We start from the raw sequence: 22,164 nt of genomic DNA on the forward strand, positions 1-22,164 counted from the left end.
GAAGTTTCTGCTTTTAGAAAGAGAAAGAGTAACCATCCGATTCGTTGAAAGGTCCGTTTTTGTTGACGGTCCATCGCTCGTTGTTTTATGTTGGTTTACGCCAACGATAAATACATGTATAATTTTTTAACGATTTTGACGAACGAGATCGCTTTAAAGATATTCGAGTGAGAATACGATTCTTCCGAACTTTCGAATACGCGCTTCGTTTTGTTTGAAAAAATCGTGTCAAAAAATGATGTTTTCTCGACGATAATTCAGGCATAAAAGTAAAGAATAAGGTTAATTTTAAAATTAGATAGTTTAAATCGTCGTTATAGCAAAGTCTCGTTGCGCGCACGTAAGTTTGTCTGTTTTTGAATACATACAAAGAGGCTCTTCGTAGAAAAAGAAAGATAACATTAGTATATAGATAATAGCTTAAAGATTCCTTTACCTATTGTTTCCGGCAAACAACGAAAGAAAAATCGGTCGAGCGTGATAAATTGTCGTTACTACGTGTGTATATATACGTCGTACGTGTATACAATTCGGAGAATTGGGGAAGTCTTGTAGTGAAAAGTATTTGTAAATAAACAAGGGACGATCGGAGAGATCAACCGTGGCACGATTTTTCCACATTCGTCGTCCTTACTAAGGCGTTGTTAGTACGCAGTATTCGTTCCTCTAAGCATCTCTCTGGACGTGTTTTATCTGGACGAGGAACGAGTCTAACAACGCTTGCATCGTGTAAGTATCATATTTCTTAACTATTTCTCGTAACTTAATTTACATTGATAATCCAGTTAACACTGGATATAGTTTCACTCGGAACGATAAAGATTATGCTAGTAATGAAATTCAAGTTGCAAGACATTCGTAACTTGGTATACTGTTGCATATGCGCATACATCACATGTGCAATTCAAAGAGAGATATGGAAACACGATATTATAATTGTTAAATTTCTTATCGATTTTTAATGTATAGATTATAAGTAAAAATGAAAAAGCTTTTATAATGAGGATTAATTTAAAAAAATACTAAATGTGCTCTGTGTAATATATTTAAATTTCATAAAAAAATGAATAGTTTATTCACTTAATTGTAATTGTGTATTCGGTAAAAAGTAAAGAATAAAATATATTTAGTTTTATCATGATCATTTATCGTGCACATAAATTTCCAACTATGTCCAGTTGACAATAGAAGAATTCGTAGTCCTAGGATGCAATTTATACGATTATATAAAACTTAACATCTTCGATTTTCAGTAAATATTTATCATTGAATGAAATAAAAGTCTTATGCCTCGATATTTCTTATTCCGATGATGTTCATCGCTAACTACACGTCAACAATAAATGTTGAAAGAATCCATATTAAATCCATTACTGTAAAATTAAAGAAATGAAGTTACAAGAATGCTATGAAAGTAAAATGAATTCAGAATCTTCAGTTATTGGATATATGTACAACACATTCAATAAAAAATGTATAATCAAAAGAAAAGGACGAAAGAAAGTTTCCATAAAAAAATATTGCTTAATCGAAGAATGAATGTATAAACTTAAACAGAAGACGTTAATTCTGTTAGACTCTAGCCAAATCCATCCTGCGTATTTCTAAGTACATACGCCACGCTATACCGTTAACGATAACGAACAAAGTCACAATGCATACGTTCTGAAAATATAAACATAAAATTAATTACACATTCTTGTAAAGAATACAGTGATAATAAATAACATTTGTCAACTATTGCTTACCAATTGTTGTCGAGTGTTGAATACCATTTCTTATTATGGATAAGTAAAATTGATGATGACGAAAATTCCGAACGTCGTACTTCATTCTATCATGGATAAATAACAATTGCTTATATGGTTATGTCAGGTTAAAGAACGCAGTAGAATAGGTTACATTTCGCAGTTCAGCATGATCTATGTTAATATATTCAATTGCGACAATCGCGTTTTCGGCAATCGTTTGGTATCTGAAATAAGAGTGTATGTTAAATAAAATATTCTAATTACCTGCAATTAATGAGAATGAAATAATTCAAAATAGCTGAATCAGCAGCAGCAAGGAAACTAAGTTGACTGTCGCATATGCATATTGTATCATCTGTGCAATGGTTCCCCACGTGCTTGTAAAGTTTCGATCTATTTACATGAAAATATCGTAACATTGAATATATGACATACGAACGGATGTCTTATCTAAACGGATGTCTTACTAGTCCATACTAGGTAAATTAATCATTTTAATTTAATGCCTGTAGAAACAAAGCTCGTTAAGTTTAAAACAAAATTTGTAAGAGAAGTATTCACGGGCGTACGTATTATTTATTTCTCATACAAATATTTTCTATTCTCGAACTATAAAAGTATTAATTTTGAAGTTTTCATGTTTAGAAAAAGAGTTCAGTCATTCAAAAATACATTTTTTTGACATGATTTAACCATCTTCACGCTGTAATAACGTCATTATCGTTCCAGTTTGTACCAGGTAGACACGAATCCTTGCTAATTACGGATAATTAATAGATTTTTTCTAATTACGCTTTTAAACGATGTCTTGATCAATAATTTTGTTTATAATCGTAATGGATCAATATTTTATATTATATGAATATTTTCATGACAGTCATATGCGCACGCACGCACACACATGCACGTACACACATGCATGTACGCTCGTACATACGCACACGCACGCGTGCGCATACACACACACGCAGCTATGGATATTCCATACGCGTTACATACATACACTTTTCATCTTATCCTGTTTAACATGATCTCATACTCTTTAGATTTCTAAGAATTGTACGAGGTAGAATAGTAAACACTACCACGCCAGTTATAGACGTACCTTCTCTTTGTTACGTACAGGTATATTCATTTCTTTTCTTTACATAGAACGAGATTTAACAGGAAGAGATAAATAACATTCAACGTGGTATTAGCAGTCGAGTGTATTTCTAGGAAATTCTCTGGTCAAAACAAAAACAGTGAAATGTTTTGATTTCCCTCAAGGATAGGAAAGAGGTCTTCATTCGTATACAGCATTTCGGCGAGTACAAATCTACGATAGCATTGGTTAATATTGATTTAATTACGCATTTTATTACCGAACATTTTTATTCTAATTTTACCAAGATTAATATTATAAGAAGTTTACTAGTACATAGAATAATATAAAAATCTATATACTTTCTAGGTTATTCACCATTGCATTTATTCTTCTCGTCATTGTTTTATTTTAGAAAATGTATTAGATTTTTGTTAACAATTGGGTCTTGGTATTCAGCTACCTCCGAATGATAAGAACTTGAATCGATAATATTTGGAATATATCAAAATATGTATGGGAAATATCTATGAATAATATATCAAAATAGTAATGCGATGCAAGTACTACATATACAAGCGAATATAACACAACATATCAATCGGTCGCAACTATTAATGCGAAATTATTGATCGGATTTTATTTTTACGAATATCTTTTAAATGCGATGATATACAGATTTGCGAAGGCGGCCTCTTAAAAATCGCACGTTTATTTATGGATTGGAAAAGGGTGTACGTTAGAAAAAATCTACTGATTATCTTTAATTTCTATTTACAGAAAATGTACATTTTTATTTATAGAAGTTTCGTTTGTCATTCGGAATACGTATTGACTTTTATTGATTTTATACCAATAGTTCTGTAAAAATTGATGATCATATGTTGTCTGATGCCACATTATCAGTTCAGTTTTTCAATTCACGCACACCGATACAAGCGCACATATACTTACATACGCATATGTAATTTATATAAGTATACGCAATGTAATTTGTACTTGATACAACCATACGCACTGATAAGATGAATCGAGAGAAGAGACAGGGTTTCCTAACACGCTTTTGGTTTATTTTTTTTCCGTATTCGTCTGTGAAGTCACAAGCGATACATTTCGAGCGATATTGAATGAATAGTTTTAACCTGAGCACTGTTAAAACACAAGATTAGTTATGTGATTAAGATTAGTTATACAACTAAGAGATTACATAAAGAGTCTTTAATTAATAATTATCACTGGATATCGATTCGAAGAAGCGGGATCTACATGTGTGAGGAAAATATATACATATGATAGTTGGACTGTTTCAAAGAGAACGTTTTTGTTTAACTATCTTTATAGAGAGCGCGTTTTATTTTTCCAAAAATTTGGAAAAAATCGATACGCTATTCGCATCTAATCGTCAATTTTTCGACAGGATATATTTACGTCGTTCGGAGCGAGAGAGTTAATCCGTAGCTCAACGATTGCACCACTTTTAATTACGACTATTGGTCTTATTTTTTCTCCTTCTCTCTCTCTCCCCCCTCCCTCTCCCTTCCTCTCTCTTTCTCTCTCCCCCCCCTCCCTCCCTTCCTCCCTGCCATTAGTTTATTTTTATAGCTTGCGATTATTTATCATAAATTTGTTTTGTAAGCATTAATGAAGGTGGTTTAATCGATAGACGATGTTCTTTGAGAAATGCAATTATTCTCGATTTTCGCAGGCAAAACAAGTCCGATGCAGAAAATATCTTGATTTATTCGTTTCCTTTGTCGAAACGTAATCGATAGTATCATAGAATAGCAACGGAGAAACCGCTGTTACAATTACATATATATAAGAGTACTTTGTGAATACCTATAAAGTACATATAAGAATAGACCGTGATGTCCAATTATTGAAATGATTATTTCTAAATAAAAAAAGTCAATATTTAAAAATTATTGAAATTATTTCAAATAAGAAAATGATCTAAGTTAGTAATATAATGATGATACAATAGTCGCAAATCTTTATCGAATATCTTGTCGAAAGTATGATAGATCAAAAGAGAAAGTCAAAATGTCAAATCGGCTATCTCGTATATGCCTAATTCATTCTTATTTCGAAACATCAAGATATTATGCATATAAGAGCAAGGTTAGCCTAAAAAAGTTTTCTTCTTCATTCGCAAAGAATTATCCATTTCGAAGAATGTAAAGATTCGAGGGAAAAACAAATTCTTTTCACGAATGATCGTAGATTTAAGATAATTCCATGAATGTCGCGCAACAAGGGTAACTACAAAAATCAATTAAAGGATAGTAAATATAGATAGTAAATATAGATATATATATACATTGTACACACATATACATATATATGCAGACAAATTTTAACAGAGGAACGACACACATTTTTTATATAAAAAACATGTAAGAAATTCATGAAAAATGAAGCGGCAATTAAATGAACTTATAGTTATTGCGAGTGATTCGAGAGGAGAATCCGCAGCTTACGTAGAGTGACACCCTTGTCGTTCTTTTCGTAGGGGTTGCTATCGGTTCTCCTCCTGCAACGACGTCGGCGCGAACCAGCTCCTCCATAAGCGCAGGGGGTTACCGCGTTATCATCCCTCTCTCGGAGCTTCTTCTCCATTGTATTTCTCTCTCCCTCTCTCCCCCCCTCTCTCTCTTTTTCTTTTTCATATCCTTTACGTCGTCTATCTCCATCATTTTCTTTCCCTCTCTTCTCTTCTCTCTCTCCCTCTCTCACTCACTCACTCCCTCCCTCCCTCCCTCCCTCTCCCTCTCTCTCTCTCTCTCTCTCTCTCTCTCTCTCTCTCTCTCTCTCTCTCTCTCTCTCTCTCTCTCGGCGCAAAACGCCGGAAAACGTAACGTGTTTTATCGATTTCGTCGTACGTGGGTCGGCCATGTTCGCGTTTGCCATCGGTCAGGCGCACTCGCGTCCTACCTACCTCCTCTGTAGAAGAGCCGTGCCACGGATAGATTTTCCACCGTTCTACCATCGTCGTGGATGTCGCAAGGGCGTTCGACGACAAAGACGAAGACGAGGTGGATGAGAACGATGCGTCTCTAAACGCGAAATAACATTTGTGCGAGTTATCAATCTTCTCCAATACCATCGTTTATAGTTTTTTCCTTCTTTCTCTGTCCGTCTATTTCTCTATCCATCTATCTCGGTCTGTCTACGTCGAGAGAGAATACAACGACGAAGTATCCACTACTACGATCTTTTCTTTTAACGTCATTTGTTCTTCTATCGGACGGCGGCACAACGACGGGGTGGATCCTTGGGCTGGTGGAGATAACGCACTAAATAAAAAATCACGTTTGATAAGGAATATTAAATTACGTGAGTACATTTATTTTTACATCTATCTTTTCTCTCTTTTTATTTATTTAAGCCTTAAGTCTTTTAAACGAATCTTTTATTAATGTATTTTTCTGTATATCGGTTTATTTGTATAAGCGGCTATTGAAATGGTGACACGCCACGCTCCCTAGAATCGATTTCTCTCTTTCCCTACCTCTTCCTCTCCAACTCTCCCTGATTTTTCGACCCAAATTCGAGATCCGATCTCTATTCATTTTACACGAACAAAGTTTGATCAACCATGATCTCTCTCTCCCTCTCTCTTTCTCTCTCTCACTCCCTTTCCTTACTTTCCATCTATTTACCTGAAGTATCAATATTCATTTCATTCGTAATTTTCGTTAGGATCGTGTGTTTCGTGTACGAGCACAGTTGGCAACATTAGGCAGTTTCGAGAGTCTACCTCGGAATGATTTAGAAGCCCGATACGAGGCTCTCCTTTTTTAGAAGATGAGACAAACTTCTCTCCGATCTTTCTCTATTTTTCTCCATTTGTCTTCAAGTCGCGTAGTCTCAAATTTCTGAGGCTTCCATGGATCATTACCCCTTTGTCGTTCGATTCTTTCGTGCAATATATCCAACCGACTTTATATTAACCGATTTAAAGAGGGCAAAGCAATAAGATATTTTTTCTACGATATAGTTACGCGATCTAGACGTGATTTCATATCCAACACGTGATTTTATCGAAGAGAGATCATCTTTTCTGAATGCTTCTTTGTAAGAAGACGGAGGGGGTGGTTTATTCATTCATGTTGGAAGGGCGTTGGATGCCTCCTGCGTGACGATCGTGACGAGGACGTCCTTGAGAAAAGGATGTGGGACAGTCGATAGTGTTAACGAATGACCGTTATCGTAAAAGGGGGGAACGCCGAGAGTTGGCGAAAGTATCAACGAAAAGAAAGACCGAGTGTTGTTGGAATTGAATCAAATCTTTTTTTTTTTCCTTTTTTTTTTACCAATCATCGTAATCTTTCGCTTCGAAAAGCAACGCCATTTAAATGGCAGTTTTTAATCTCGCATATTTAATACGATGCACGCGATATGTTTTGACTGCTCTAATGATCAATGTTTTTCTTATCATTCAAATGTTAATCACTTTCATTTTGTAGGGATCAGTTAAATTCGCCTCGCGAGCTCGACGTTCGAGGAGCCTTTGAAAACGCGTGTAGACGGAAGTGTCGTTGGTAATATTATTGGACCGGCAGAGTCTATAACTATCCGCTTGGTATCGATTTACCTTCCAAGCATACTCATGGATGGGTACATACGTAGACACAATACTAACGTAAGCGTACATAATACCGGGATGGACTCTGGTTAGTTCGCGCGAATCCAATCCCAATATCATTGTACGTTCGGCCAACGATCGTTACGTTCTTATTTTAAACTAGATCAAACGGTACATTTGGATAAAAAAAGAATTTATCGAAATAAAAATTGAAAATGTTCTTTTCGCATATATAAGATTTTTTAAATACTTATACATCGGCTTATGAACGCTCCGGGAAGTGAAGCTCAGAGAAATATTATATTTTATATATAAATTCGATCCTTAACATTTTATGGTTATTATCGGTCGCAGAAAAGAAGCACGAACCTGTAGATATAGGATAACCTTTGGCAGCGGTCGTAGCGTCAGCGGTCAGAGCGTTATGAACAAGTTCACCGGGCGGTGAAATAATCCTATTGAAAGACGTCCGTATCGATTTTACATATATTACGTGCCACACAAGTAAGATGCTGTGCTGCTGCCTTTGGGATTTGAAAAAAAAAGAAAGAAAGAAAAAAAAAGAATATGTCAACGTTCACTTTGATTTAATCTTGTCTAAATGTAAAAGAGCTATTACTTAAATGTGACGGATAATGTCCTGCTCGATGGGAAGGGGACGGTGGTACTCGGGGAGAGAAGATTCGAAAAGAGAAAAAATAGTTCGACCGACTCTACCTATCCTAACGAAATGGGAAAGCTTATCAACGTCATGCTTGTCACTCATATCGTCGCGACGAGTGTTCCCCGTCGTGTTGTCGAATCATTACGCTCTCGCCACTCTCCTTCGCCACCTCTCAGCTTTTTAACCAAAGTGCTTTAACCATGCATGTATGTACACATACCTATGTACACGTGTAGATATATATCGGCAACTATTCTAAAGATACGGATTTATCTCATGAAAGAGACAACGTAGGACGATAATTCATCGAAAAAAAAGCTATGCTGCAGGGAGTCAGCTATAAGATGATTTTATAGCGGACATCTATACTAGTGGGTACTTGGAAAAGAAATAGAAATCAATAATTTCGAAGGCCCTCGCCAGACTCAAAGACTCCAGACGGAAGAATGGTTACTCTCCAACTTCTCTTTCTCTTTTTTCTCTTCTCCCTTGTCGTTCCAACTGCTTTTGTGGAAGAAGTGTATAGAATAGGAAAAAAAAAAAAAAAATAAAATAAAATGAACAGAAAGGTACTTGAAGTAGAACTCACGATATTACCGAGACATTGTACGAACGACGAGCGAAAAGTAAGAAAAAAATATTGACTCCTCTCGATAAGTTTTGGCACCGTACCTAAATAATGATTTTCCTTTTTCTCTTTTTCGCAATAGATACTTCCTGCTTTTTCTCTATTCTACGATCCTTCTACTTCCTTTCTTTGTACCTTTCTCCAGTTTGCTCAACGTTTCCTCATGGATGGTGTACACCGACTCCCACGCATTGATCGATAACGTATTGTGTCGTGCGTGCTGGACTCTGAATTTCTCTTTCGCATCATCGTTCCTCCTTCTACGTACTGTCATTCGATCTTTTACTCTTTCATCCACTATCATTTGACATTTTTGTTTGGAACTTTCCATCGAAATATATGATGTTTTTACTCGATATAATCGCTCGATTTGTAAGAGAAAAGTCAGCGCGACTTTGGCCTCGAAATGCATTTTAACCACGATAAAAGAAAAAATTTATTTATCAGGACTCGCTGCGCGAGCGATACGCATACGAGTTTTGAATGCAGTGCCTTCCGCGGAAGCGGACAACAGATTAGGGAGAAGAACGAACGCGTACGAGCACGAGATTATTTCGAGTCGAGATACTATTTCCAGTTAAGAAGCAATGAAAGCTACTTGCTCATATTGTCGTTTTCTCTTTATTGATCTTTTCCAAACTTTCCGGACTGACGTAGACGTAGCTCGTATGATGTACGTGATAAAAAATATACATAGAACTATCTAATGGATAGTTTTGAATCGTCTAGAAAATGCCACCTGTTAAAAGAGAAGCACCATCAGAACCGGCGCCTGCAGCAGCTACCTCAGAAAATGTGGAAACGCAAGAGGAAACGTCGAACCTTCCGCAATTGACGTTGAAGGCGATGACGAGTACCGAGGAAGCGGTAAGAAGCGGTGAGTTTTCAAAATCCTCTATCTATTCGATTCCATTATTCTTGCCCTAACATTATTTAGACAATCTTTTATTTTTTCTTTTCTTTCACCCAGAGACAGAATCGGAAGTCACGACGGAAAGTACGATGAAAAATTTAAAGGATCAACTCGGAACGTTATCGAAAGATTTGGCCGAAGAAATGGGAATACCAACGTGGGGCTTGGTCGCGATTTTAATAGGTATGGACAAATTTGGAGTTAAATGGTTTGCATTAAAATGTTGCCAGACTCTGATAGGACGAAACCTTTCTTGATGAAATTATTTCGGAAAACTGTTCGTATTTGCTCGTAATCGCGTAAACTTTTTCACGTAAAAATGTAGAGGAAAGAGCCTAGCTTTGCGTAGGCTCTTATACATATTATACGTAGACATTTATTGCACTCGTATATAATCGGTGATCGAATTATTTATTTATCATGTCGGACGCAGCCGTCGGCGTAGTCGTTCTTGGAATTTGTTTCTGCTGTATAAGAAGATGCTGTCGCAAGAGACGTTCCAAGGACGGCAAAAAGGGCCTAAAAGGAGCGGTAGATCTAAAATCAGTCCAGTTACTTGGAAGTACGTATAAGGATAAGGTACGTAGTCGGTGTGCCGTGGTTATCTGTAGATATTAGAAATACATTCTACCCTCGTGGAATCCACTTCGATGTCCTTAGGTACAGCCGGATATGGAAGAACTCACGGATAATGCGGAAGAGCCCGACGAGGCTGAAAGCAAGCAGAGCGAAGTCAAACTCGGAAAGCTTCAATACAAGGTAGAAAAAAGAAAGAAAAATAAATAAATAACAACGATACTCGATACCATCGTATCGTGTATATACGTTTTTTTAGAAAACTAGCATTACGTCTCGTTAAAATTGCTCAATATTTCTATTAAATTCCTCATATCTTAGTTGCGCCGACTCGATCGACCTCAAAGTATTGAATTTTCAGCTCGAGTATGACTTCAATTCAAACAGTTTGGCAGTGACGGTGATACAGGCCGAAGAATTGCCAGCTTTAGATATGGGCGGCACTTCGGATCCTTACGTAAAGGTATACTTGTTGCCCGATAAGAAAAAGAAATTCGAAACGAAGGTCCACAGAAAGACGCTGAGCCCAGTCTTCGAGGAGACGTTCGTTTTTAAGGTCCGTTTGATTTTCATTTGATTCTTTCATTTGGCATCGATCGATCATTGACCATTTGTCATTTCTCTGTCTATTTTTATCGTTACAGAATGTACCGTACGCGGAGGCCATGAACAAGACTCTGGTATTCGCGATTTTTGACTTTGATAGATTCTCGAAGCACGATCAAATCGGTGAAGTGAAGGTACCGTTGTGTCAGGTCGATCTCGCACAGACCATCGAGGAATGGCGAGAATTGCAGAGCGTCGAAGGAGAGGGTGGACAGGTGGGCTCGGCTTTCCTTTCTCAAGGAAAAATAATTAATTATACTTTACATTTGTCGCACAGGACCTAAGAAAGAAAGCTGCCATTTTCATTTTTTTTGTTTTTTCAATCGTTTCAAGAAAAAAAATTTTTCAAATTGTCTATTGCAGGATAACAAATTGGGTGATATCTGTTTCTCCCTGAGATATGTACCAACGGCTGGTAAACTCACGGTGGTCATCCTCGAAGCTAAGAATTTAAAGAAAATGGACGTTGGTGGCCTCTCGGATCCTTATGTCAAGATTGCGCTCATGCAAAATGGCAAGAGGCTCAAGAAGAAAAAAACATCCATAAAGAAGTGCACTCTTAATCCCTATTACAACGAATCGTTCACTTTTGAAGTTCCCTTCGAGCAGATCCAAGTAAGGAATATAACATTTGACGATTCAGTTCTGCATTTCTTGCAATATCATATAATTTTAATATGTAGAGAAAGGGAGAACGAAAGAAATTGAAAGAGAGAGAGAGAGAGAGAGAGAGAGAGAGAGAGAGAGAGAGAGAAATCATATAACTTGTATTTTACAGAAAGTGCAATTGGTCGTAACAGTAGTGGACTATGATCGCATTGGTACTTCGGAACCGATCGGCAAGGTCGTATTGGGATACAACGCGAGTGGAACGGAATTGAGACATTGGTCGGATATGTTGGCATCTCCGAGGCGTCCAATTGCCCAATGGCATACCCTCAAGGATCCCGAGGATGGAGATAAGAAGGATTAAATTGATTAAAAGAATATCCAATCGAGGTAACGTCCCTCCTCTGCTACACCTAACCAAAAACATACCAAAACTTTCTATAAGATGGGCTCAAGAGATATAGACGGCGCCTACACGCATACCACATCCACATTATAATTTCTTTCGAAACGAGATCCGAGAAAGCGTTCGAGAGAAGCGAGAACTCTGAGTGTCGAGAGAATTCGTTGGCAATAACTGATCGTTTCTTTGCAGGAATATATCGCACGAGAGAGACAGAATAAAAGGAAACAAAAATGTGTGAGAGTGTGAGAGAGAGAGAGAGAGAGAGAGAGAGAGAAAATTATGCAGAAGAAAATAACATGATTAAAAGAAAGAGAGAGAAAGATAGGAAGTAAGAAAAAAATACTTAGCAGATATTAAACGATCTATGATTAAACTAAATAACAATAAATACCACCAAGGATTTAGAATTAACAATATGTTCTCATGGAGTGTAGTGTCTTGTATATATACATGCATACATACATACATATATCTACTATTACTTCTCTCCGTAGTTGTAACACATTTGAATAATAATTTCCCGAATGAACACGCGTTCTCTATTCAACTACGAGAAGCATTTTGAAAAAGGAAAGGAAAAGCACACGCAACATGTATGTGTATATATGTGTGATGTGTGTGTATGCTACATATATATATATCCGCACACACATACATTCATTCATACATACATACATATACAGACGTATATATTTATCCAGTTATCCCGAATAGAATTCTTTATAAAGCTAAAATAAGAAAGATAATAAGAAAAAGACTATTCTAAGGCTCTCACGGTCCCTTTGACGTTCCAGCGCAGATTTAATAAGACTCTTTGTAAAGTAATCGATATTGTTCGTGTTAAATACGTTGAACTGAATGAGAAGCACATAAAACAACTGACATTATATACACGCATATGTACGTACAACACGCGTGTCACGAAAGGCGTGCACGTTGGGTAACCAATGTGTGAACATTTCTCGGGAGAATATAAGTAAATCGTAAAATGTAATAAAAAGAACAAAAAGAAAAAAAAGAGACATAGCGAGCTTCGTGCGTAATTAAGTAAAGTAATTAAGTAAGTAATCACAAAATAGTTGTCTTTTTGTGTACAAAATAACGAGAGAGAGAGAGAGAGAGAGAGAGAGAGAGAAAGAGCGAACGTGCAGAAGTGCGAACGTGCGAACGAGCGAACGAGCGAACGAGCGAAAGAGAGAGAGAGAAAGAGATGAATAAACAAAATATAGAAAAGTAATATTTAAAAGGATGACAACGAAGCTTCCGTCGATCTTTCGACGCTTTTAATTCGCCACGTACCATCGACGCCTATGACATGTGGAGAGACAAAAAAGAAAGAATACGTAAAAAGGGTAAGAGAGAAAGCATCGAGCGACGGCTTCCGGTTGTGGCAAAGATTCTCGAAGAAAGATGTTAAACACAATGATTCAGAAAAAAAAACGAAAGAAAGAAAAGAGAAAAAAGACGGCTATATCCGTCACAGAGAAGACGCGTTATCAAAGCAGACCAGAAGTGAAAGAGCTATGGAAGAAAAGGAAAACATAAATTTAGAGAGACCTGGAGATGACATTTTTTGCTAGGTTGTCAAGATCGAAAGCATGCAAGGGTTGTTTCATGTGAAGCACTCGTGAAAAGTTTTCCCTCATTGAAGAAATGTCTGCTTTGATGAATGTCTTCCAAACTTCGTAAAGATGATGCGACGAAGCACATATATATGTGTGTATATATATATACACATATATACATACACACGTATACATATATGCATATGTATATATACACATCGTACATAGCATAGTATACGTATAAGTAGCAACGCGCTCGCTCGTTCGCTCGCACTACGCATACTCATATGTGATAACACTTACGATTTTCTTTCTTTCTGTATGTCGCGTATGAAACGAGTGAGAAATAATTACAGAAAAAGAAAAGAGCGTAAGTCGTTTCTATGTTGTATACACGTGCAACGCGAAGGTGAGCGCGCATACGTATACGTACATACGAGTGTATATCACGTAACACATACACAAACACACAGAGATACAAATACCATAAGTTATATCCGCAGATATTGTTATTATTGTTTTACAAAAAACAAGAAACTATGAACAGGCCTATCCTATTGTATGTACGTGCTTGTCACACACATTTCGCCCAATAAATTATCTCGATCGAACGCGGACTTGAAAACAATAAAGAAGACAAAATGGCGAAGATAATAAAAAAATAATTGATTTAAAAAAATTTAAAAAGGAATCAGTGACATGAAGAAAAAACGGATAATAAAGAGAAGAAACGGAAAGAGAAGGGGAGAGAGAGAGAGAGAGAGAGAGAGAGAGAGAAATACAACCTACATTCTACGCATTAAACAATATTTTTAAATATTTTATGAATTACAAGGGTAGAACCGTATCGCCGTGATATCCGTCTTAAATGATTGTAATAGAATTTTATGGAAGAGGAGGAAAGTTGAAGGATTGAAAAGACAGTGAAGCAAATAAAATAGAAAAAAGACAAGAATTTGTCTGACGTATGTTATCGGAATGTTGCAACTCCTCGACCATCCACCAAGAAAATTAAGACAAAACCGTCGTTTGGTTCTATCGTTTTCCATTCAGGACCAATTATCTCGCTAACGCGTTTCAGATAAAGTACTCATTACTATTATTATGCAGCATTGTACTTAAATGAAAAGCAAAAAAAAAGAATCTTTAAAGCGAGTTCGTAAGTTTAACTGTTAAAAAGCGTCGCGGTTAGGACGATGACATCGATGAAACGACGACGAGAAAAAAAATATTAAATCGAGCTCCTCGTCGATTAATTCTCGTTAATTAGCATCCTTCTATCTTTTTCTTTCTCTTTCATACGAGCGAGAATAAGACGACGTTACGCTAAGGCATTATAACAATACAAGCAGTAGACATTTTGTTAAGACGTGGAGAAATTACACGTACTCGTTGCATGTTTAGAAGCTAGATTTTGGTAATATTCGAAATTATGGTGGGTACAGTGTGCGGTATACATAGGTCGGAAGTTGTGGCTCACACGGCGACAGTTTATTATTATCTTCATTATAGCCTTTTCTCCTCGTTTCGAAAATCTCTGTCTCGACGAAATTTCACAATTGCGGTTTTTCCGCGTGCGTGCTTTTTAGTAATACGTGACGTAACGTCTTTCTTGCGACAGAAATATTTAATGAAGGATAGGGAAAGAGGGAGGGAGGGAGGGAGGGAGAAAGTGAGAGAGAGAGAGAGAGAGAGAAAAGCGATTTTAAATAAAAGCGTACGCACCGGTTACCCCTATAATTTACGATGGTGGCGTGGACACATTAGCTATGCAATAAACGGCCGCCTTTCATTCCTTTCGAAATGATTTCCGCGCATTCGTATTGCGTATTTGCCATGTTATCGCAACCGATGATGATGCTGGTAATGGTTCATCAATGTCATCGACCACGTCTTTTCGCGACGTTACTTCAAATATTTAATTGGAGATTAGGGTGATGAGAATAAAAAATGAAAAAAGGAGGACGCGTTACAGGTGAAGTTTGTTGGTTTTGTGGTTAGTTTTCGCAAGGGAGGAAAATTGTCCATTTTTTACAGTAGATCCTGTGCGTTCTTTACATATAAGATAGGAGGATGCTTGTTTCTTGTTGTATAATATCTAAATTAAACGAATGGTGAAAAAGTGAAAAATCTATAAAAGCAACAAAAAAAAAGCAACTTTCCTGCGTTTTAAGGGGCCGATGCTTGATTTCGTCCGCAGGATCTACTTCTCTTTTTCAACGTAGACGCTCGCAGACTTCTTCAGATCTCCATTTAAGAAATTAAACAATTAATGAAAAAGAAAGTTAGAGAGAAAGAAAAAAGAAAGAGTACGTCTTGAAAAGTGGGAGAAAGAAAAGGAAATAGTGATCCTGGCGGCAAGCATCTTTTTGAAGCGTCCCATCTGAAAAGAGAAATAATATATAAATATAGATATATATCCCAGATGCATATATATCTTCTTCGAAGTAACGTGGACTTTTAGAAGAGATAGAAAATGAGAAAGAAAGCAAGACAGCGAGAAAGAAGCAGTTGAAACTCGTATACTTTATTGTCTCGTGCAAATGAAATCTTTAAAAGAAAAGAAAGGAAGAGAAAGGAAGAGAAGAGAAGAGAAGAGAAGAGAAAGAAATCCATAAATGAAGTCATCGATTGAAACGAGGATTGTATCGGGAACTTGTAATCATTCCATTGCATATTATACATATTAAGGTTTAGTGCGACAATGTACTGTAAATCCATAGAAGTTATTATGTCCTTAATTATTATGTAATAAATATTGTTGTTAACATAAAATTATACGAGCATGTTCTCTGGTAACCAGGAACGATGTGAAACAAGGTAAGTTGGTTTTATATGAGAAATGCAATAAAACATTGTATAAAGCGCACATCACGCACAGATACGTAAATATATTTGCTTGATCGTATTTCTTGAAAAATGTGAAAGACGTTAAATTCGAGCAATCGATAGATCGAACTTACGCAATATCATTCGAAAGGTATCTTCATCGAATTGATTAATATTACAACGAAGCCGCACGACGCGACGTTAAAGTAATCAATGAATAATTCATTAAGACGATTTCATAGATCGACTTAAGAAAAAGAAATTACATCGTATTTATCATATCGTATCGTATCTCTGAAAAAAAAAAAAAATATTGAAATTAAAAAAGTGAGAACAGTCTCGCGTGGTTATTTTTCTTTTTATTTTAGCCAACAGAGAGAAAACTTAACGGAGCCATGATTGGATCAAAAGAAAAGTATCGGATGTGAAACGCGATAGAAAGATGTTACGTCTTTATTATCGTACAACTAATTGACGAACGTGAGAAACTGAAGAGAGAGGAGAAACATAGAAGGAGCGTCGTTCATCGGGCCGATGAACGCTTAGGCGATTAATGATATTAATTAATTAATCGATAAGTAGGTACACAGATTCGCTATTCTATAATTATATTGATAAGCTGCTTAAGCAAGCTTAATACTGGCGGTAGGACGATTGCTTCCGACTTGTCTGTCGCTGCTTTTTTGCGGGAAGTCCTCGGGCGTACGGTCTGTGTGCGTTTGTTGACAGATAGAAGATGCCTCGTGCTCTTTTCGAATGCAATCGATGAAACAAAAGAAAGACGATTAGATAAGAAATAATGTAGTAAAAGGACGTTCCAATAGCGGATTTATTTATCAAGAATTTCTAAACGATCTTCTGATAATCACGTCGTTTAAATGGACCATCTTGAGAAACGTTTGTTTTCTTTTTTTCTTTCAAGTATACTTTTCCAAAATCCCAACGATTTCTTTACATTTTTAACGATAATAAGATTTTTAAACAGCAATAGGATTAAGTTTCTTTTTTCTATTTTCTGTTTTTTTTTTCCTCTCCGAAACAGAGATCGTCCGACAACATGACCGAGGTAACATTAAAAAGAGGCGTAAAAGCTCAGATTAATTGTGAAAACTAACGTATGTGGCGTGTCCTCTCCCATGAGAATGTACTTCTCCAACGGCGGATTGCACCAGCCGATCAGGTAAGAGAAAAGATTGCCGCAGGGTGCTGCCCAAAATCCTTTCTTCGTTACGATCGACTCGATGTAATACGGGGTCACTTTGGTGTGGTCGCAGGAGAGCGTTTCTAAGAGGTGAAACTTTTATTCGGCTCGTAATACCGATAGGTATAGTATGACGAATAATGAGGAATAATAATATATATCGCGAGACAGACGGACTCTTTCTATTCTTTAAAATTATCTTTCTAAAAGATCCAATTATTTTTCTAATAAATGAAACGATTCGAATGACGGAAAGAATGGCTGGCGATCGTACTCACGGAGCAGAGAAGAGGTCGCGCATCCTGGTTGGCTCGATCCGCCGTTAACGTAGAAATCCGCGTGTCCGTTCGGTCCCCATTGGCCTAAAATCCCTGCGCCGGTGTGTATAACGTCGACGAAATGGGCGTCCGTCTCGTCTAAATCCATCGAACGATTCCCGTTCATGTAGAAAAATATCGTCGGATCGAGGCCTATCCCACAAAAGACATAGACGGTTAGACGATTCTCGATTTCTCGAAACGAGATACTTTTCGACTTTGTCATTCGATTTTATTCCTTTTCAATAGACTTTTCTTTCCGTTGAGTTCGAAACGTGTTCTTTTAAACAAGTTTTCGTTTGGTAGAAACACTTTCCCAAATAAATGAACGGCCAAGTCCAATAACGAGATTAATATTGTATAAAGGGGACGCGAATGAACCAAGTGAAAGTAAATGCCGATGCGAATTTATACACGAAGAGATAGGAAAGCTCGAGTGAATCTCTCTTTCTGCCTTCTTCGAAAGCGTGCCGGACAACGATCGAAAGTGAAACGAATATATTCGAGGTGCAAATTTATCGCGTGGGAGAAAGGTTGGTTAGAAATGACATGCGAAATAACTACGGTGCGAGTAAAAGACTATAAGAAACAAAAAGAAAATGTATGCAATATTGGTGTATAGGAATAAATACTACATAGAGAAAAATAATGACGAAGAAGAATGGATAAGAATATTGGAAAATTTACCCGTTATTCTGCCGAGCTTATCATCGGGCAAATAATTGGCGATCAGTCCGGCGATGTGAGCGCCGACGCTGTATCCAAGGACATGAATATTCTCCGGCCTTGTGCCTCGAGGATGATCCCTCAGGTACCTCACCAATTGCGCGATACATCGCGAACAGAAATCTGGTCCCCATTGTATTTGAGAGAGACAGGGTTCGCGTACCAGCGTGCCGTAATCAACAATGATGATATTATAGTCGCCTCGAGTGAAGTACGCTAAAACGTACGAGGAGTTTTATAACGAAGATCCCTTGTAATCTTAGTCAATCATAATAAATCGATTGGCGTTGACTTGCATTTATAGAGGTGATATCAATTTTTTTCTTTCTTTTATTTATTTATTTATCTTTTTTCTTTTTTTTTTTTACCACGTCTAAGATCCGTACTAGGGGCCAGGTTTCTACCGCCACCAAAACCGTGAATAATGATTTTGGTTGTATGGGATTTATTGAATCTGGAATAGTAAAGCGACTCGAAGCTTCGGACGTCCAAGAGTAAAGGATCCTTTTGCGTCTCCCTGAAAGTTTTCAGACTTAAGTTAACCCGATTAAGTTCTCGATTACGATTTATTTCATTAATCATCATTCGATTAAAAATACAATCAGAGATTATATCTACGTTGAATTTATATCGCGAATATGCGTACATTTTCTCATGCGTTTCACCATAGTCAAGGTGACTGTGACGTAAGCAGGGTCAATGGTAAGCATTCGTATTAGTGTAGTGAACGTTGTTGTTCGTACAGAGCATAGCGTTCGTGTTTACACGAACGTAGATATCGGAGAAAGGTGAGCTACGAAAGGAGGACACTTTCGTTACGAGAGATGAGAAACGGTCGTGATCTTGAAAACGAGAGTCTCTTTATCCGCGATAGCAACGCTTCCTCGCGAGGCTTTTCAATACGAATACGAGAAGCTCCTTAATAATTTTACGTCAATTGTCCAATACGATCGCCTTCGCAATTTTTTTCATAAACTTAGTAATAAGCGAATAACAAATTAGTGAATAACAAAACTTAGTAATAGCGAATAACAAAGGATCGCGAGAGGGAAGGAAGACGATATGCATGTTTATAAAGAATATAACAAGTTTACCTGGTGTACAAATAAAATTCGATTTGAGGATGTGGACACTCGAAGGGCGGCTTAGCGCAGGACGTGCTGTTGAAGAGATCCTTCAGGGTTTTGTTATCTGCGCCTACGTGGTCTGCGAACAAAATGGATAACGCGATAGGATGGAAGTGATAAAGGATTAATTAACGGACGTATCAACGGAGTTATAAGTCTGAAAACTTAATCAAGTAACGGAATACTTAATATCCGATGAATCGCGCAACCATTATTATTATATCTCTCGTTTTTATCGGATCGTTGAAAAAAAGAAAAGAAAACAAAAAAAAACGAGGCAAGTGGGTGAAGGTCGAGCAATCGTAGCCGAGCACGATCGACCTTTCGGATTTTTTCACGATTTTTTTTCCAAGATGTTACCAATCGATATTCTTGCAAGAAAGAAGAAGAAAAAAAGAAAGAGAAAAAAGAAAGAAAAAAGAAAAAAAAATTACAGCATGTATTCGAAAGAAGTTCACCTTTATCTCTCTCGTTATAACAGTTGTAATAAATTTGTTTAATATCAACGTGCGTTTTTGTAGATGTTCAAGTTTGTAGCGTTTCGTAGAAATGCAAAGCCACGTGTAACGTCGCTATTACCGCGAATCAAAATATCCATTCGTTATCTCACATATGAGAAACGGGCAATTAGAGGAAGACGTGTAACGGATTATCGATTCGAAACTTTGTCTTCGCTTTCACGCTTTTCAAATACGTACGTACGTACGTTCGACTTAAGACGAATGGTAATCGTTCGGCTCGTGAAAACGCTTCTGGCGCCGATCCAAGATAGAGAGATATAGGTATTCAACCGAATCGATTAAATTCGGAAATGAATTTTGATTTTACTCACGTTGACGGACGAAGATCGAGGAGAAGAGGACGAGAAGAAAAAGGTATCTCTCGAGACTGACCGCCATCTCCCGCGCTCCTTTGGTTCGTGATATAACATTCAGGCACGTAGGTGATTGAAAAAGAAAAACAACGTTGAATTTGTTTTACCAAAGAAAAAAGGTGCACAGTGTCAACGAAGTTGGCGGCTTCTTCGTTCGCAGAAGGAGAAAGGAATAAGGAAGACGGAAGAGGGGAGAAACGTTCGAAATTAATGGAACGTTCTCTGCGAGACGAAACGCGCAATGAGCAAAGCGTAAGAAAGATGCGTGCCGGGCCTCCGAGTGGCCGAGAGCGCTGCTATGAGCGCAGCGCGGCTGCGCCTACGGACGAAAGAACTCGAATGTGCTCGCGTGCCGGCGAACACGTGGAGGACCCACTTTCCCCTACCATTCTTTTACCTTTTTTTCCCTCCTCAACGATTCTCGCCAGAGATCCACCACGTTGCTCCGGTTTTATGCAAATAGTCGTGGTTTTATCTCGACCAATTGGAAAATAATACTAATACTCCCATTTTATATTTTGAAGTATATTTGAAGTATTAAACAAGAATTAGAGATTAAGCAGAACGATCGAAAGGGATTTTTGCTTTTAGACTTGTCCACGATAAATTCATTTTTTCTTTTGCCTTCTTTCACTTTGCGATAGAATGACAGCTACGTATGTGGCACGTGTGTATAATGGCCCGAGGAAAATGTATTTCTAGTCAGTCTTCTTTCTCCGATTGAAAGCTCTCTCATTTTTCTTTGGGTCGTTACTTAATACGTAAATAATGGAATATACGGCCGCATTGACGTCGTCATATCTTTCCTCACACTATCGAATAAAATATTACATAACTGTGATATATCATTGATCTTATTATCCGAATAATTGTGAAAAATTAAAATATATCTTTTGTGACTCATATTGTTCGTTATCCCAATGAAAAGTTTCTAGCGCTGATCGTTTTGTGACAAGTGCAACAAATACGTGTCAAGGAATGTTTCTTCCACGTTTCGAATGGCAGCTGAAAAGGAAAGAGGAACAGGAAGAGGAAGCTACGTCGAAAACGAGCGATCTCCTTAAACGTCACACGAGAAATTCAAACGCGAAAATGATCTTTACTATTATCGAGCTCGGTAATTGCTCGAACGTTCCGACGATCTTTTCTTTTTTCTTTCTAATTAAAACGTTGGATCGTTAAACCGTATGTACGTAAGTACGTACATACATACGAAGGGCTAATTATGCTCCCTCGTGTGCGTAAAACCGCGTATCACGTACTTGTGTATTGTAAGTACATCCGTCGACGATTTTGCATGACGTGCTGTTGCAACGATTTTCCAAAATGAACAAAAATTAAAGGTATTAGCTCGTAGAAAGTGAGAGTCGATTATCGATCGGTTATTTAAAAAAAAAAAAAAAAAAAAAAAGAAAAAAGAAAATTAATAAATTGTATCAACGATCATAATACCATTTAACAAGCTCAAGGCTTAATGAGTCTTGAAAAGATCGGCTTGCACTTTATTGTCAATAGCCGTCAATAGCAGTGTTTCACGGTTTAATTACACAATACACTCACATTACAATATACATACATATCTTACATAATTGTCGAGATAGTAATTATCAACAAACCAGATGATACCGGCGTGTAACAAGAATTTGATCGCTTCTAAATTTTGCAGCTATGGTTACAGAATTCGACTTTTTAACGTTTTT

At 37.2% G+C, this 22,164-nt stretch overlaps 2 protein-coding genes across 5 annotated transcripts; one reads left to right on the plus strand and one right to left on the minus strand.

The window, feature by feature from the left end:
* Positions 1–5,666: 5,666 nt before the first annotated feature.
* Positions 5,667–16,165, plus strand: LOC127071005 (synaptotagmin 1). 4 transcript variants are annotated; one of them, XM_051009698.1, is made up of 10 exons: positions 5,674–6,171; positions 9,445–9,592; positions 9,686–9,811; positions 10,062–10,207; positions 10,289–10,387; positions 10,566–10,760; positions 10,849–11,025; positions 11,174–11,425; positions 11,589–11,809; positions 12,015–16,165. In XM_051009698.1, the coding sequence occupies exons 2-9, from the start codon at positions 9,448–9,450 to the stop codon at positions 11,781–11,783; spliced, it is 1,335 nt and encodes a 444-aa protein (XP_050865655.1). In that variant the 5' UTR covers positions 5,674–6,171; positions 9,445–9,447; the 3' UTR covers positions 11,784–11,809; positions 12,015–16,165. The 4 variants fall into 4 exon arrangements, with proteins under 4 accessions (XP_050865657.1, XP_050865658.1, XP_050865655.1 ...); XM_051009700.1 differs by having other exon boundaries at positions 5,667–6,171; positions 9,430–9,592; positions 11,589–16,165; XM_051009701.1 differs by having other exon boundaries at positions 5,672–6,171; positions 10,295–10,387; positions 11,589–16,165.
* Positions 16,166–16,644: 479 nt separating this feature from the next.
* Positions 16,645–21,809, minus strand: LOC127071007 (pancreatic lipase-related protein 2-like). Its single transcript, XM_051009704.1, has 7 exons — positions 20,423–21,809; positions 19,558–19,669; positions 18,832–18,980; positions 18,425–18,679; positions 17,699–17,890; positions 17,335–17,503; positions 16,645–16,967 (listed from the first exon to the last, which is right to left on the minus strand). Exons 1-7 carry the CDS (start codon positions 20,487–20,489, stop codon positions 16,853–16,855), a joined length of 1,059 nt encoding a protein of 352 aa, XP_050865661.1. The 5' UTR covers positions 20,490–21,809; the 3' UTR covers positions 16,645–16,852.
* Between the last annotated feature and the right edge of the window lie 355 nt (positions 21,810–22,164).

The sequence above is a fragment of the Vespula vulgaris genome, chromosome 20 (genome assembly GCF_905475345.1).
Source record: "Vespula vulgaris chromosome 20, iyVesVulg1.1, whole genome shotgun sequence".
Taxonomy (NCBI): Eukaryota; Metazoa; Arthropoda; class Insecta; order Hymenoptera; family Vespidae; genus Vespula; species Vespula vulgaris.

Excerpts from the sequence above, each read along its gene's own strand:
- LOC127071005 (XM_051009700.1), top strand. The coding sequence starts at position 9,448 with ATGCCACCTGTTAAAAGAGAAGCACCATCAGAACCGGCGCCTGCAGCA. Across the intron at positions 9,812-10,061 it reads CTTGGTCGCGATTTTAATAG|CCGTCGGCGTAGTCGTTCTT; the intron begins GTATGGACAAAT and ends TGTCGGACGCAG. Across the intron at positions 11,026-11,173 it reads TCGAAGGAGAGGGTGGACAG|GATAACAAATTGGGTGATAT; the intron begins GTGGGCTCGGCT and ends TGTCTATTGCAG.
- LOC127071007 (XM_051009704.1), bottom strand. The coding sequence starts at position 20,489 with ATGGCGGTCAGTCTCGAGAGATACCTTTTTCTTCTCGTCCTCTTCTCC. Across the intron at positions 18,981-19,557 it reads GAATTTTATTTGTACACCAG|GGAGACGCAAAAGGATCCTT; the intron begins GTAAACTTGTTA and ends GAAAACTTTCAG. Across the intron at positions 17,891-18,424 it reads TAAGCTCGGCAGAATAACGG|GCCTCGATCCGACGATATTT; the intron begins GTAAATTTTCCA and ends TTTGTGGGATAG.